This window comes from Pelobates fuscus, chromosome 8 (genome assembly GCF_036172605.1).
Source record: "Pelobates fuscus isolate aPelFus1 chromosome 8, aPelFus1.pri, whole genome shotgun sequence".
Lineage (NCBI taxonomy): Eukaryota > Metazoa > Chordata > Amphibia > Anura > Pelobatidae > Pelobates > Pelobates fuscus.
Window position 1 is genome coordinate 114,845,770 of NC_086324.1, and position 18,114 is coordinate 114,863,883.

The 18,114-nt window shown below is 38.0% G+C and overlaps 1 protein-coding gene across 7 annotated transcripts in view; it reads right to left on the reverse strand.

Moving 5' to 3' along the window:
* Nucleotides 1–139: 139 nt before the first annotated feature.
* Nucleotides 140–18,114, reverse strand: part of NPRL3 (NPR3 like, GATOR1 complex subunit) — a 453,622-nt gene continuing 435,647 nt past the window's right edge. For all 7 annotated transcript variants that reach the window (XM_063430229.1, XM_063430228.1, XM_063430232.1 and 4 more), the window contains one exon: nucleotides 140–649. In XM_063430229.1, the coding sequence (XP_063286299.1) occupies nucleotides 484–649 (166 nt within the window). In that variant the 3' untranslated portion in view covers nucleotides 140–483. The remainder of the gene's footprint in view (nucleotides 650–18,114) is intronic.

Consider the following 18,114-nt stretch of genomic DNA (forward strand, 5'->3'; position numbering starts at 1 on the left):
CCCCCTCTCCCCCGGTCTGTATTATGGCAATGCAAATTGACATAATACAGACCTTGACTCGAGTATAAGCCGAGTTGGGGTTTTTCAGCCCAAAAAATGGGCTGAAAAACTCTGCTTATACTCGAGTATATACGGTATGTGGTATTCCTACTAAACAGTGAATTTTATTTTGTATTCGGGCAGTAGATTGTTTCTTTAATGTAAAGATCCATCAAGGTTTATTTGATTTAAAAAACAAACTACACACCTCATTTTCAAAGCAAAATTGAATTACATTTTTAGGAACATAGATATTTAATCATAATTTAGATGCAAATAATGAATATATAACTAAGGTATTATTTTTTTCCAGTGCTACTTTCCAAATAAAAGCAGCAGAACCTAAAAATAAATAGAAAAAAGTTTGCTTATTTGTAGACTGGTTGTATCAGGAACAAATAATTGAAAACCATTAACCGCATATTGAGAGCATTAATTTAATCATCAAGAAAAGACAGACTGGAAGATAGATATAACTGGATCCTCATGGTTTGTCACTACAAGTACACTTCGGAATTTATCAAACAGCATCAAGAGTTGTGATCGACGCATATTTTCATTGTACATGATCTCTTCCAAGTGATGCTGTCCCCGGAAATAGTGAAGAAGCCTGTATTAAAACAAACAAATGATTTAATTTTACTATGCTGTGATGCTGGAAGCTCTTTTTTTTCTAAATCAAGATTCAAAAGATAATTTAAGAAAAAGTTATATATGTTAAGACAGTTGAATCGATAGTGCAGATATTTGTTTAGGCGCTTCAATAATATAGCATAAAGCATGATACGGCTCCACCTTTGTGAGTTTGATTCCTAATATTTTATTTTTCTGAAAATCTGTTTTACAGAAAACAATATGTATGTCTAAATTTGTTTTTCAGATGTGATACATATTGTGGATATCTGCAATAGGTGGTATATTTGACATATTGTGTACACACTATGAGTGTAATTTATTTCGATCTATGTTATTGTACATTAGGTGGAAACAGATTATTAGTTATGTTAAATTATTAAAGTGCCTACACAACTATTTGCACTACTATTCAATCTTTAATCCCTTAAAGTTGTGGGCGACTCATTTTTATTGATTGTGATCCTTTTTTATTGATTGTGATCCGTTAAAATTGAAGTTTTTGAAGCTAGAGAGAATTGGCAAAATATGGTTGCTATTAAATTCGATAACATACAAGATCCTCAGAGGAGAATTTTGATTGTACCTTTAAAAATTTAGAGAAATTATTATTTAAGGAAACAAAAACTAAATGGGATATTTAGAACAAAAAATGAGTCCGAGGGTTTTACGATTTTTTTCAAAACACCCACATTTAATAGGGACAACGAGGAGTTTATGAATATTTGGAACACTGTCTTAGAATCTTATTTGGCCAAGATGATATCAATTATTACACAATCAAAAAATTTAATGCGTTTAGATACACAAATCAATAGTATTAAGGACCAACCTAAGCCCGTAGTGAACATTACGGAAATTTGTAATGCATTAAAAATTATAAAAAAATAATGTTGAAAAGTAGAACAAGACACATTAATAATTAAAAAAAAAAAAAAGAAGTTCCAAAGGGACCAAAATTACTATGCCCTAAACCAAGTTAGATCTTTTTCCTGGAAAAAGCATCTCTATCAGATAATTTTAGAAAATTTGATCAAAAGAAACAAGGAGTTTTTAAATTTCAACCACAGGAAGATACACGATCTATCCTAAAAAACAAACAAAAAAAAACTGAGAAAATCAATGAGTTCTCCCAGGAGGAACAATGGTATGACACCCTAGTTCCCTCACTGGGATGGTATAGGGTTTTATCAGAAAACTTCACAGGTGACAAACATGATCACTACCCTTCTCTTGAGGAAGAGGAGTTAGAGCTGGAAGACCACTTAAAGGAAAGGAAGAGAGGGAAGACAGGTTTTTAGGTGTAGTAAATGTATCTAATAAGATTTGAACTAAAGATCAATTAAGAGTTTTAAGTAAGGGACTTAAATTTGCCCCTACCCGTTTTAATGACTCTTAACACTTTTATGGATATGCAGAAATTTAACCGTAAGTTGTTTTTTTTTTTTTTTTAAAACACCCCCAAAAGAGAGAAAGAAGATTCCAAGAAAAACAACATTTAAAGATAATTTTAAAAAGGTGGAAAGAAAGGCACTTATGGAATTGAGTAAAAACAAAAGTATTAATATTAAGCCTGCAAATAAGGGAGGGGCTATAGTGATACAAAATAGGGACAATTATATAGAAGAGACATGCAGACAGTTAGGAGACCACAACACGTATTTGAAATTGTCAGGTAATCCGACAGAGAAAATTAAAACTCAATATAAAAGTTTGATTGACAAAGGTAAATCACTGAAGATCCTCAATGAGGATGAATACAATTATTTAGATATTAAAGTCCCTAAGATACCTGGTTTTTAACCCCTTAAGGACACATGACATGTGTGACATGTCATGATTCCCTTTTATTTCAGAAGTTTGGTCCTTAAGGGGTTAAACCCTCCCAAAAATTCATAAGGATCAAAGAACCCACCAGGTAGACCGATAGTTGATGGGGCTTATTCCCTTTTAAGTCGACTATCTGAATATATTGATAGACTATTGCAACCATTTGTAATATTCCAACCCACTTATCTTAAAGGAACACTATAGTCACCTAAATTACTTTAGCTAACTAAAGCAGTTTTTTAGTGTATAGTTCATTCCCCTGCAATTTTACTGCTCAATTCACTGTAATTTAGGAGTTAAATCACTTTGTTTCTGTTTATGCAGCCCTAGCCACACCTCCCCTGGCTATGATTGACAGAGCCTGCATGAAAATAAAGCTGGTTTCACTTTCAAACAGATGTCATTTACCTTAAATAATTTGTATCACAATCTCTAAATTGAACTTTAATCACATACAGGCGGCTCTGGCAGGGTCTAGCAAGCTATTAACATAGCAGGGGATAAGAAAATCTTAATTAAACAGAACTTGCAATAAAAAAGTCATGTGTGTGCTATCCCTGTACAGAACCCCATATTGTGTTCAGCTACATCTGCTGAGTACAACGATACCCCCATTGTATACCTTTGCCCCTATTCTGTGAAGCTACAGTGCCATATAGGAGACCATGCTATTTCAGTTTCTATAGTTGGAATTTTCATAGATGGTCATATGTCTGAATTTGTGGCATTATAGCCATCTGACTGTTCAAATAACCCCATAAAGGCCTTCCATTTGAGAAAGCAGACACTCCAGGGTATGTTATTAGGCATATATTATACCTTAACTTGCCACCATGTTTTCACCAATTTATTTCAAATTTTGTGGTGAGAAAAAAATAATTTTTTTTCCATACATGTTGCATTTTCGCTGGGTATTTCTTACATTTGATAAGTGTATTTGATAGTGGAATTTCATAAATTCCCCCTAAGTATGCTCAGTTACCTCTTCTGAGTAAAACAATATGCCCAATGTATGACCCAGACACTATTTTGTGAAGTTACAGTGCTGTGAAAGAGATGTGATAAGTTCAGGTTTTTAAGTGTGAATTTACATGGAGAGTTTTAAGGGTCCGTATTCTATTTTTAAATATGTTAGCAGGCTGCTTTATCCAATTACACCAAAAAGGCATACTATTTCTTAAAGAAGACGCCCAAGGGTATTTCAAATGGCAAATTTTGAACCTTAGCGTGGGATAATTTTTCCGTTAGCTGGTATCAAGTGCAGTGGTAAAAAGCATTTTTTTTCTGCCTTTTTGACACACAGTGAGTTTGTACTGTATATTTTGCAAACCTTATGTGTGCTACGGCTTTATAATACTTTATATCTTGCTCAGCTGTGTCATCTGAGCACAGCAATACCCCTATATGTACCTTTGCCATGTATATGCGGACATTGAAGGGGCACATTTGAGACACAGCCATTTAAGTTTTTTCAAACTTTACATTTTTACGCTGTGTCCATACCCCACTTTGGAGGTTTGTTTGTAGGTTAATTATTCCAGCTACCCCATAAAGGCATACCATTTCTTAAAGAAGACACCCTAGGGTATTTCAAAAGATGTATTTTGAACCTTAGCGTGAAATCATTTTTCCGCTAGCTTGTACCAAGTGAAGTGGTAATAAGCATTTTTTACTGCCTTTTTTACACACACAATGAGTTTGTACTGTATATTTTGCTAGATAAGGTGGGATACTAACATAGTGTAATTCAGTTACAAATGTTAATTCCTATACATTAAAAAAAAAAACCATAAGAAGAACTCTTACAAAATATTGTGGTGGAACTTATTTCTAAGTGCCACTACATAAGCATAAGTGCAATACAGTGTACAATCCGGGATGGATATGGTTACCGCTCCGCTGATATCTGTTTGCAGACCAGTCCTGTGCACTCGGACCGATATCCTTGCTGGAACGCAGACTATCAGGTACTGATACAATTCAAATGAGAAAATCCTGCCAAACTCAATCTACGCGTTTTGCCCGTTAGCTCGGGCTTGCTCAAGATAGTGTTGGAGGATTGGGATTGAATATATACACCTGATTACATATCTAGGGTGTGTAACACTTCTGTGCTCGTAATTACATACTTATATTTAACTTCAAATTGTTGTGCAAAATGAGTTTAATGCCATCCAAGATAAAGTCTATCTGGCCCTCTGGGACTTAACTCATTCTTAAGAAATGTTCAACTGCTTTACATCCCAGTATAAAAAGATAAGAGAGCGCAAAGAAAAGAAAACTAAGTGAGGAAGTGCACTAAAGCACTTTTCCACAAAGTAGATTAAAGCTGCCAGAAACAATGAAAACATTCTCAAGTTTTAAAAATTGTTGACCAGAACTAAAATAAAATTGGTATCAGCGCTTAGTAGATATTCCCTTATTGTCCAAATATAGGAAACAACATAAAATGCAATAATAGTATAAATAACTTGAGAGTTTCAATATCAGTATATGGAAGGATATGTCCAAATTATTTCGGGAATTTGTAACTGTTGCAAGATAATCTGTATGTTCTGCGATCTAAGTCAGTTTCATTCAATGTAACTTCGTATCCCACCTTGAATTAGAAAAGATACTAACATAGTGTAATTCAGTTAGAATTTGTATTCCCTATACATAATAAATACTCCATAAGAAGAACTCTTACAAAATATTGTGGTGGAACTTATGCTTATGTAGTGGCACTTACAAATAAGTGCAGTACAATGTACAAGCCGGGATGGATATGGTTACCGCTCCGCTGATTGCCGTTTGCAGACCGGTCCTGAGCACTCGGACCGATATACTTGCTGGAACGCCGACTATCAGGTGCTGCTGTAATCGCCTTAACAAATTCAAATGAGAAAATCCCGTCAAACTCCATCTACGCGTTTCGCCCGTTCGCTCAGGCTCTCTCAAGATAGTGTTTGGGGGATTGGGATTGAATATATACACCTAATTACATATCGAGGGCGTGTAACACTTCTGTGCTCGTAATTACATACATATATTTAACTTCATGCTTTTAAAAATAAGTTTACATCCGAACAATGTAATATCTAACTTTCAATTCTAATGTTCATATAGATTAATAGCCACAATAATATAATAAAATACAAAATAATCTTTGTACAGTGCGGAACTCATTAGTTTGATATCTATGGTTGTTTTAGCAGATACAAAAAAAATAGTTTCTGCATTTGTTATTTCTACAGGCGTTATAACGCTATGTACAAAATGTCTTAATTTCTCATATTGGCACAAAGTAGTTGTGATATGCATAGCAGATAATCTTGAACAGATATACAGCACAAAAAAACTAACATGTCTTGAACAAATATACAGCGCATAAGAACGACCATGTCTTTAAACAGATATACAGCGCATAAAAACTAACACGTATATCTGAAAAAACAATTATTCAGTTGGAATTTGTACCTCCATTAAGAGGTAAAAACAGCAGAATACACTAAATCCACAAAAATTCTACATTTTTCGTTTCTGTATAAAATAATTGTAACATGCATTACATATTTAGTGAGAATAAAATATCGTATAGTTTAGAATATATATATATATATATATATATATATATATATAAACTATTGTGACATGCATTACATTTTTTGTGAAAATAAAATATCATATAGTTTAGAACACACACACACTTAATTGTACCATTTAAAGGTACAACAACAATATATATTCTGGTCTGTAAAAGAATATTCAACCAAAAATAATAAATAAAAATGCTTGCCTAACAACGTACTCTACTAAAGAGAGAAATAAGTGAATTAGGATCATAAAATGTTAGCAATCTCAAATTCGGCATTCACCCCAGATGGAACTAATGTTCTCAGGCTGTAGATCCAATATGTTTCTCTATATGCAAGACTCTTTATTAGGTCTTCCTCCCCCCCCCACCTGGAACCTTAAAGGGACTCTCCAGGAAGCCCTTTTTACTCACCTGGTTCCAGCGCCGGGAGCCTCGTGAGGCCGCGCCCCTATTGCGTCAAAATGACTAAATAGGCGGGCGCCAGCAGGGACCAATCAGATGCTTCCATTTACATTGAATGAAACTGACTTAGATCGCAGAACATACAGATTATCTGGCAACAGTTACAAATTCCCGAAATCATTTGGATATATGCTTCCATATACTGATATTGGAACTCTCAAGTTATTCATACTATTATTGCATTTTATGTTGTTTCCTATATTTGGATAATAAGGGAATATCTACTAAGCACTGATACCAATTTTATTTTATTTCTGGTGAACAATTTTTTAAAACTTGAGAATGTTTTTATTGTTTCTGGCAGCTTTAATCTACTTTGTGGAAAAGTGCGTTAGTGCACTTCCTCACTTACAGTTTTCTTTTCTTTGCGCTCTCTTATCTTTTTATACTGGGATGTAAAGCAGTTGAACATTTCTTAAGAATGAGTTAAGTCCCAGAGGGCCAGATATACTTTATCTTGTTCTGGTTGGAGGAATCTTTTTTTTTTATATTTGGTTGGGAATGTGATGGGGACCAAATTCGCACCAGTTATGCTAATCTTTTTATGTCCTTCTGGGAGAAATCTTCTCTCTCAGTGGAGTATTTTTGGAGTGTAAGTTTGGCCCTCTATTGCAGCTACAGCAACGATATCTTTTTCATTTGGAAAGGGGATAAATATAATCTGAAATTATTTTTAGAATTTTTAAACAATAATCAGAGGAACATCACCTTAACCAGTGAACATAGTAAACTTAGTTATTTTTTTGGATTTGGAAATGTATGTAGAGGATTCCAATATATATATATATATATATATATATATATATATATATATATATATATATATATATATACACATATATATATATATATATATATATATATATATATATACATATATATATATAAAAAATAAATCTTTTTCAAAACAGGTTGATGTCAATAGCTATATTGACACAACCAGCTGCCACTATGCCTAAAAATATGCCTAAAGGACAATATATTAGGTTATCGAGAAATTGCATGGACTCTCATTAATTTGACATACAAGCAAATATTTTGACCTCCTACTTTAAAGAGAAAAATTATAACTATAATTTTAAATCAACAAGTGTCGGAGGTAAAAACTGTAGATAGAAATGAGGTTCTTAACTACAAGAATAGAAACAAATATGTACAAAAAATGGACGACAGGGGTATCCCTATAGTTCAAAATTTTAACGAATATTCTAAACAAATTAAACATATAGTTAATAAATATTGGTACATTTTAAAAGCTGATGAATACTTAAAAGAAATAATAGGTGAAAGACCAAACATTATTTTTAAAGGTGCAAAGAATCTTAAAAGTAGCTTACTCAGAAGCTTTGTCAAACTTAAACAGAACGATAGTGTCATGGTGGCGGTCCGGTGCCCGGGGCCCAGACACAGTGTCCAGGCGGCGGTGCAGGACCGGTACCCAATAAGCCTGATGTTAAGTGGGAGTCTTCAGCGTGGAGGTGGATTAGCAGGGTCTGGTACAGGGTAACCGCACGCCCCCTGGTGTTTATCACCAGCGTTTGTGCAGCCACATACCAAGACCCTGAGTCAGCTTCAGCGGATACCAGGAACTAGGAGCTTGGAAATTAAGCAGACCTCCCAGGAGCTGAATAGGGAGGCTTTGCAGCAAGATTGTATCCAGTACTAGAAACAAGACAAGACTAGAGATAGACACCAAACATGAAAACAAGACAGAACTAGTAGAACCCAGAACCAGAGAAGGATAGTAAGCTAAACCCAGAACATATACACAATACATGAGGAAAACATGAAAATAACTTGGGCAAGACTGGACAGGACTGTACATGGACTGGGTATACAAACTAAAACAAGACAAGACAACATAGGCAAAACAAGAGGAGAAATAACTAAGTACTACATATGGAAATCATGGGGATTTAGTCACACTATATGATCATACATTGCATAAGCCTGCCAACAACGCCAATGTACCCCATATCTGGCAGGTCCTACACTGCCTAATGTATGCTAAAACATCCTAAGTAGACATATATAGCACTTACTTGCAAGAAAGGGCAGAAGCTTTGAGCAGCTGCCTGCAGGACTCTGAAACAGAAAGGATGATGGAAAACAAACGGGTGTGGCAACATAAAACAAACATTTAAAGGAAACCTGGAGACTGGGAAATCCAGGGACGAACTATAGGAATGCACCCAGAAATCCCAGCATAAAGAAAACCAGACATAGACTAGAAAACCAAAAACCCAGAAAGCTAAACAAGAATAGCAAAAAAGAGTACTGGATACCAGAAGCCAAGTCCAGACATCAGAACAGAGCAGAGCAGATCATGACAGATAGTAATCTTTAAAATCAAAAACCTGTTTTTTACCCTTGCAAGATTTGTCTACCGTGTAAAAAAAACAAATTTTAGGAAAGAAAATCAAACCATGTTTCAGTCCTATGTTACGGGAGAATGTTTCAACTACTTAAGGACCGCGGACGTACTAGGTACGTCCGACAAAAAAAAAAAAAAGGTCCTTAACCCCTTCAGGACCGGACTGTTTTTGCGATGTTTGTACGTTAAGGACCAGAGCTATTTTAACACTTTTGTGGTGTTTGTGTTTAGCTGTAATTTTCCGCTCTCTCATTTACTGTTCCCATACAAGTTATATATTGTTTTTTTCAGGACAAGAAGGGCTTTCTTTACATACCATTATTTGTATCATTTCATATCATTTACTTTAAAAAAAATAGTAAAATATGGTGAAAAAAACCCAAAAAAACGTGTTTTTTGACTTCTACTTAAAAAATATTTTACTGATCTACAAAATCGAATGAAACAAACTGCTAAATAGATTAAACATTTTGTCCTTAGTTTAAAAACACCCAATGTTTACGTGTTTTTTTGCTTTTATTTGCAAGTTATAGGGCTATAAGTACAAGTAGGAAATTGCGGTTTCAAAATTTACATTTTTCAAATGTATCAATAGTGACATTGTACCACTGTTATGTCATAAATCTCCAAAAAACACCCCACATGTATATATTTTTCTTAAACTAGATAACCCAGGGTATTCATCTAAGAATATTTTGATACTTTCTATGCAGCCATTTTACCATAAACCTTTGTCAAACTTTGCATAGGTAGTTTATTTTTTTTATTTTTTTCACATAAATTGCAATTCAGGTATAAATTCACAGATTTTGTTAGGTGTCACTACCAAACAACACCCCAATATGTGTTCAGTAACATCTCCCGAGTACAGGGATACCCCCCATGTATAGGTGTTTTGGGTTGTTTGGGGGCTAAAAGGCCACATTTTGCAGGTGCGCATATCAGTTTCCCAGCTCGGAATTTTGACATGTAGTCAACCTGCATGCATGTCCTATTTGGGACATTTTTGAAGCCGGCCAATGTATTTTACCCCCATCAAACCATATATTTTTGAAAAGTAGACACCCTAGGGTATTTCACATGGTGGAATTTTTACACTTTCCATGCACTAATTCTACCACCAGGCTTTGTCAAACATTGAGTTAGTAATTTTTTTTCTGTTTTTTTCACACACATTGTACTTTAGGCATGAATTAACAGATCCTGTTATGTGTCACTGCCAAACAACACCCCAATATGTGTTCAGTAACATCTCCCGAGTACAGGGATACCCCCCATGTATAGGTGTTTTGGGTTGTTTGGGGGCTAAAAGGCCACATTTTGCAGGTGCGCATATCAGTTTCCCAGCTCGGAATTTTGACATGTAGTCAACCTGCATGCATGTCCTATTTGGGACATTTTTGAAGCCGGCCAATGTATTTTACCCCCATCAAACCATATATTTTTGAAAAGTAGACACCCTAGGGTATTTCACATGGTGGAATTTTTACACTTTCCATGCACTAATTCTACCACCAGGCTTTGTCAAACATTGAGTTAGTAATTTTTTTTCTGTTTTTTTCACACACATTGTACTTTAGGCATGAATTAACAGATCCTGTTATGTGTCACTGCCAAACAACACCCCAATATGTGTTCAGTAACATCTCCCGAGTACAGGGATACCCCCCATGTATAGGTGTTTTGGGTTGTTTGGGGGCTAAAAGGCCACATTTTGCAGGTGCGCATATCAGTTTCCCAGCTCGGAATTTTGACATGTAGTCAACCTGCATGCATGTCCTATTTGGGACATTTTTGAAGCCGGCCAATGTATTTTACCCCCATCAAACCATATATTTTTGAAAAGTAGACACCCTAGGGTATTTCACATGGTGGAATTTTTACACTTTCCATGCACTAATTCTACCACCAGGCTTTGTCAAACATTGAGTTAGTAATTTTTTTTCTGTTTTTTTCACACACATTGTACTTTAGGCATGAATTAACAGATCCTGTTATGTGTCACTGCCAAACAACACCCCAACATGTGTTCAGTAACATCTCCCGAGTACAGGGATACCCCCCATGTATAGGTGTTTTGGGTTGTTTGGGGGCTAAAAGGCCACATTTTGCAGGTGCGCATATCAGTTTCCCAGCTCGGAATTTTGACATGTAGTCAACCTGCATGCATGTCCTATTTGGGACATTTTTGAAGCCGGCCAATGTATTTTACCCCCATCAAACCATATATTTTTGAAAAGTAGACACCCTAGGGTATTTCACATGGTGGAATTTTTACACTTTCCATGCACTAATTCTACCACCAGGCTTTGTCAAACATTGAGTTAGTAATTTTTTTTCTGTTTTTTTCACACACATTGTACTTTAGGCATGAATTAACAGATCCTGTTATGTGTCACTGCCAAACAACACCCCAACATGTGTTCAGTAACATCTCCCGAGTACAGGGATACCCCCCATGTATAGGTGTTTTGGGTTGTTTGGGGGCTAAAAGGCCACATTTTGCAGGTGCGCATATCAGTTTCCCAGCTCGGAATTTTGACATGTAGTCAACCTGCATGCATGTCCTATTTGGGACATTTTTGAAGCCGGCCAATGTATTTTACCCCCATCAAACCATATATTTTTGAAAAGTAGACACCCTAGGGTATTTCACATGGTGGAATTTTTACACTTTCCATGCACTAATTCTACCACCAGGCTTTGTCAAACATTGAGTTAGTACATTTTTTTCAGTTTTTTTCACACACCTTGTACTTTAGTCCTGAATTATCAGATCCTGTTATGTGTCACTGCCAAACAACACCCCAATATGTGTTCAGCAAGATCTCCTGAATACAGTGATACCACCCATGCATAGGCTTGTCGGGTTCTTTGGGGGCTAAAAGGCCACGTTTGGCAGGTGCGCTTATCAGTTTCCCAACTTGGAATTTTGACATGTAATCAACCTGCGCCCATGTCCCATTTGAGCCAATGTATTTTACCCCCATCAAACCATATATTTTTGAAAAGTAGACAACCCAGGGCATTTTAAATTGTGGTATTTTAACACTTTTCATGCACTGAATTCTACCACCAGCCTTTGTCAAACTTTTGGATAGTAATCTTTTTTTGTTTCTTTGTCACACACATTGTACTTTAGGCATGAATTAACAGATCCTGTTACGTGTCACTGCCAAACACTGCCCAATATGTTCAGCAACATCTCTTGAGTACAGTGATACCCCCCATGTATAGGGTTGCTGGGTTGTTTGGGGGCCAAAAGGCAACAATCAGAACTTGTACATGTCAGTTTTTCAACTTGATATATAGGTATGCTTGGTCTATCTTCAGTTTGACATATTTTTGTACCCCCCAGTTAATGTTACCATCATGCCAATATGTATAGTATATATTTTTATAAAGTAGACATCAAATGTTATAGAGGATGGGGTGTTTTGACTTCTTTCCCCCAACCATTTTGCCCCCCAAAGAAAGTGTAGTGGTATTTTCTTTATTCTGGTTTTTATGCACACGTCATCTGGTTTTGGACAGCTGGTTATGTGTTACTGCCAGAAAACTTGTTAGGCCAAATGTGCAGGTAGCAAATGTACATTTAGCAGCAATCTTTAAACTGACTCCTGCAAATAGAATCTAAATGGAGATTTGGGGGAAGGAAACTGACTAACAAAAAAATGGCTGCTTTCCAAAGAAACAGAAAATAAAATAAAAATTCAGGAACACTTCTTACAACTGTTCTGTGTGGTACTGCTTGAAACATGTTCCTACACAGAGTCCTGGTTTCGAAGGACAATCAGGACAGTGAAAAGGGGTGTCTGTCCTTTTCCCGTTTTTAAAACAGACCCGGCAACGTTTCTGGGGGGTTTTTTTTCTAGCAGTTGGCGGTAACTTAAAAATAAAATGTCTGGACTCAGCTTGCACCGTTGTTGGAACTTGTCCATCTCCATAAATTGTTAAAGAAATTATTTTCAATTGAAATTGGAGAAAGGTGATTTTCCCTGGATTATTTTTTTTAAAAAGTAAAAATGAGTTGTGGGTTGCTATTTGCATCAGATATATAGCCACCTTTTTATACCATGCTTTGGTTTTTCGTAAAATAAGATACGGCTGCATAAGCTGATCAGCCAAATCAACACCACCCATGTACTTATTATACGCCCTGATGCAAACCGGTTTGGACTCTACTTTGCCCCGGACAGAGACGTCGGACATGCGTTCATCATGGATGGTGGTGAGCATTTGGACATCCTTCCTGTCCCTAAATTTTAGTGCAAGCACCTCAGCTTTCCGAAGTGCTTTACATTCGCCTTTTTTTAATTTTGCATCTATGAGAGATCGTGGAAAATCTTTGGAATTTTTTCTGGCAGTGCCGCAGGCCAGTGTCTGTAAAGCATAAAGGGTTTTAAATAGACGGACACTACTATAAAAATTATCCACATAAAGGTGGTAACCTTTATTAAACAAGGGGTTTAGTAGGTCCCATACAAGTTTCCCACTTGTCCCCAGGGAGTCAGGACAGTCAGGAGGGTCCAGTTGACCATCTTTCCCCTCATATACACGAAAGGCAAATGTGTATCCGCTTTCGCTCTCACACAGTTTGTACAGTTTAATGCCATACCTAGAGCGCTTTGAGGGGATGTATTGTCTGAACCCTAATCTCCCTTTGTATTTCATTAGAGATTCATCTATGGATAAATTTTGTTGGGGGTATAAACATCCGAAAATTTGTCCTGAAAATGGTCTAGCAGTGGGCGTATTTTATAAAGCCTATCGTATTGGGGGTGATCTCTAGGGTGACAGAGGGTATTGTCACTGAAATGTAAAAATCTCAGCAGTAACTCGTATCTGGCTCTAGGCATGGTTTGGGAGAATACTGGACTCGACATTATTGGGTTGGTGCTCCAGTATGAGCGAATCGATGGCTTTTTTATAATCCCCATGAGCGATGTGAGAGCCCAGAATTTTTTAAGCTCTGGGACATCTGTGGGATGCCAGTCATGCTCCCTGGCTGTATAGCTACCTGGATTGTTGTCAATAAATTGGGTAGCATACAAGTTAGTCTGGGAAGCAATCTCCTCCCAGATGGTATCCCCTAAAAATAGTTCTACATACTGCATTGGGGAGAAGCCATCCACATTAACATTAATGCCTGCGTTGGCACTAAAAGGGGGGACGTTGGGCTCGGCTAACTGTGGAGGTACCCAGTCCTCCTCCACATTTGGCATAGCAGAGGAAGCACAGCTTCTTTCTTCAGCCGGCTCACACACAGATGACATGTCGTCTTGACTAGACATGTCAGAAAACTGACCTGGGTCAAAATCTGACGCAGTGTCAGTGGCATCAGAGTCTGACGCCAAGAAGGCATATGCCTCCTGCAAGTTATACATACGCTGCATGTTTTACACACGACTAAAACAAATTACAAACACACAAATTTTTTTTATACTTTTTTTTTTTTTTTTTTTACTAAAACAGACTAAACAGCAATCCCTAAACTAACTCCTGTCACAAAAATCTAATGGAGATTTGGGGGAAGGAAACTGACTGACTACGACAGACTACGACAGACTACGACAGACTACGACAGACTACGACAGACTAAGACAGACTAAGACAGACTAAAACAGACTAAAACAGACTAAGACAGACTAAGACAAATATTTTTAAAACAAATTTAACCCTTTAAGGGCAAAAAAAAAAGACAGACAGTACAAATGCACTGCTGAAACAGATCTGGCAGGGAAGGGGTTAAAATGGATTTTGAATTCACTGCTGATACTTTTTACAACTCTCTGGAACACTCTGCTGCAACAAACTATCACGATCTCTGTCTCTCTCGCCTCACAAAACTCTACAGAGGAGAGAGGGGCAGAGATCACTGTCAAAGTGAGTGTTTGTAACACCCACTTTGACAGCAGCCAATTGTGAGCGATCGCGGATCGCTCACACACCGTAATTGGCTGTTACTATCTGCCTGGGATGTCTGGCAGATAGTTACATCATAGTACGGGCAAGAGCGATCTTTGATCGCTTCCTGCAGCCCGTTTTCCGCTATGACGGTTCAGGACCGTCAGCGGTCCAAACGCACGTTTTACCGCTGACGGTCCTGAACCGTCCGCGGTCGTGAAAGGGTTAAGATCCGCAGACAAACCGCGTCATTCCTTATTACCTACCCGATTACCGCCGTTCTCCCGCCAGCAATTGGTGTTGCTTCCGGTCTGCGGGGACTGTCTGACAGCCCACGCAATCCCCCCTCGGCAAATTAGACCTCCGCGGGCCATGTGATCGCTCTGAAAGAGCGGTCACATGGCCGCAATAGGCTTCCATAGTGTTGCCTGCAGGGGGGACTGCTTAAATTGACATGCAATCTCCCTGCATCTGTAAAAATGAAAAAACAACTTTATTAAAGCAAAATATAATTATATATGTATCATATCCCCCTCCCTCAGCTTTATTGCAAGCCTATCTGACCCTCACATATCTTTATTCAACAGTCTGATTTCCAAACTTTCAAGCCCCAATACTGGTGTAAGAAAGTCAGTGCTCCATCAGCTGCTCGTCTGCAATAAGCAAAGCCTGATTTCCAAACTTTCAAACCAATACTTCTGCAAGAAAGTCAGTGCTCCATCAGCTGATAGTCTGCAATAAGCAATGACCACACTAAGACTATATCCTGCACAGCATCATTTATAATTAATTTAACCTCCCTGTACTTCTATTTTATTTTATATACCCTGTGTGCATTGTATATTTTCTTGCCTTTATATCTTGTCTGTTATGCGAAAGTGTAGTTTTGCTAGTCCTGTAATTGTTTTATTCACCCATATGCATTCCTCTATTTCCCCTCTTATTTCTGACTGACCTCTGACCCCTCCCTTCTTTTATTGATATGTTTTTTTTTTAATAACGTACCTTCATCTATGTGCCTAGATACATATCCCCTCCCTCAGCTTTATTGCAAGCCTACCTGACCCACACATATATTTATTCAACAGCCTGATTTCCAAACTTTCAAGCCCCAATACTGCTGTAAGAAAATCTGATGCCCTCCCCTCACCACCCCACCCCACGCTCATTATTACATTTATAGATTGTAACACCCAGATTTTAGATAAGTAAAAAAAAACGGTGTACACACTGCCTCTTATTAGTACACTCCTGCACTTTCTTAACCCATAAAACATAATATTTACCCTACCTTCACCTGCTCTTGATATTCCAATTATGTCCAATTTACTTTGTCACAGTTTAGCAATGATCTGTCTTCTCCTGCTCTTTATTTCCTCCTTCTAAAAATCTCTCCTACACCCATTTCACTCATCCCCCTTCCATATTTCCATATGCCCCTCTCTGCTACACTACCCCCTTCTCTCATCTCATGCCTTGCACTCATTTTTCTACTCTCTCACTCCTACCCACAATCAAACTCCTCCTAGACCCCATGCATACAAAAACCCATTTACACCTCCTATTACTTTCTCTCCTCCTGCTTCTAGCAGCTGGTGATGTCTCTCCCAATCCAGGGCCCTTCACCTTTTCTACACACACTAAGAAAACCAGAAACCCCAGAAACCTCATCACAATACCCTGCCCTTTACCCTCACTTAACAACATTCAGTGTGCACTCTGGAATGCCCGCTCTGTCGTCAGTAATTTAAAACCAACAGCCATACACAACTTTTTCATCTCAAACTCACGCACTTACAGAGACCTGGCTGTACCCCTCTGATAGTGCTACTCCTGCTACTCCACCTGTTTTGGTGGGCTACAATTCTCTCACACTCCCAGACTCAACTGTAAAGGAGGAGGTGTAAGCATCCTTTTTTTTCCCCATCAATGTACCTTTCAACTAATCATAACTCCCCCTGCCCTATCCTTTTCTTCTTTTGAAGTTCACACTGTCTGCCTATTTAAACCCCATCCTTTAAGAATTGGTATCATCTACCGCCCCCTCACGCCCCGGTTATCCTAGACTATTCATTGAGCACTTCTCTTCCTGGCTTCTCCACTTCCGCTTATCTACTTGGGGATTTCCATATCCCAATCCAACAACCCCAATTGCACTGATGCCTCCGATCTGCTCTCTGTAACCTTCTCCTTTGGCCTTACGCAATAATTTAGCAACCCATACAGCGTGAAACATACAGCGTGAAACACTCTTGATCTCGCCTTCACCAATCTCTGTACCGCTTCCAGTCTCTCCAATATTAATTTTCCTCTATCTGACCACCATCTGCTGACTTTTGAAATCAGCATACCGAAGACCCAATTGACACCACTGTCTGAACATCAATCTCACAGAAACCTCCCATGTCTTGACCTAGAGCATTTTCTCCACTAATCTCCAAACTCTTCTTTTACCTATCTCAAACCTCACCTGTCCTAGCTCTGCAACCTCCTTCTACAATTCCACCGTCTCTCAACTAGACATCATGGCACCTCCTACATTTAAACGCAGCAAGCGCCCCCCCAATAACAACCTTGGCACACCAAGATGACTCGATACCTCCAAAAATGCTCCAGAACTGCTGAACGCTGTTGGAGAAAGTCTCACTGTGAGCCTGACTTTCTCCACTATAAATTTATGCTGCACTCATACAGCTTGGCTCTTTCCTCTGAAAAAGTAAATTACTTCAATATCCTCATAACCACACTCTCCTGCGAATCCAAATGACTATTTCACACATTTAACTCTCTTCTTCGTTCTATTGTTCCTCCTCCACCTACTAACTTGACCGCCTCAGACTTTGCAACTCACTTCATTGACAATCTCTCATCAGGTAAGAGATCTCTCATTTATCTTCTTCCGCTTACAATAATTCCCCTAACCTCACTCTGCTCTGCTCCAGTCCTCCCGCCCCACCACCTGCTCCCTAGATCCAATTTCCTCGCATCTGATCCATACTGTCTTCTCTTTCTCTACCTCACACTAAAATTCACAATCTCTCTCTCTCCACTGGTATATTCCCATCACCCTTCAAACATGCAACTATACACCTATTCTAAAGAAGCCCAACCTTGCGCTTAACTCCCCATTCAACTACCGTCCTATGTCGCCGCTGCCTTTTGCATCCAAGATCCTTGAAAGAGTTGTGCATGCGAGACTGACAGACTTTCTCGAGTCCAACTCTCTGCTAGACCCACTTCAGTCTGGTTTCCGCGCTAAGCACTTTGTGGAAACGGCACTGACCAAAGTATC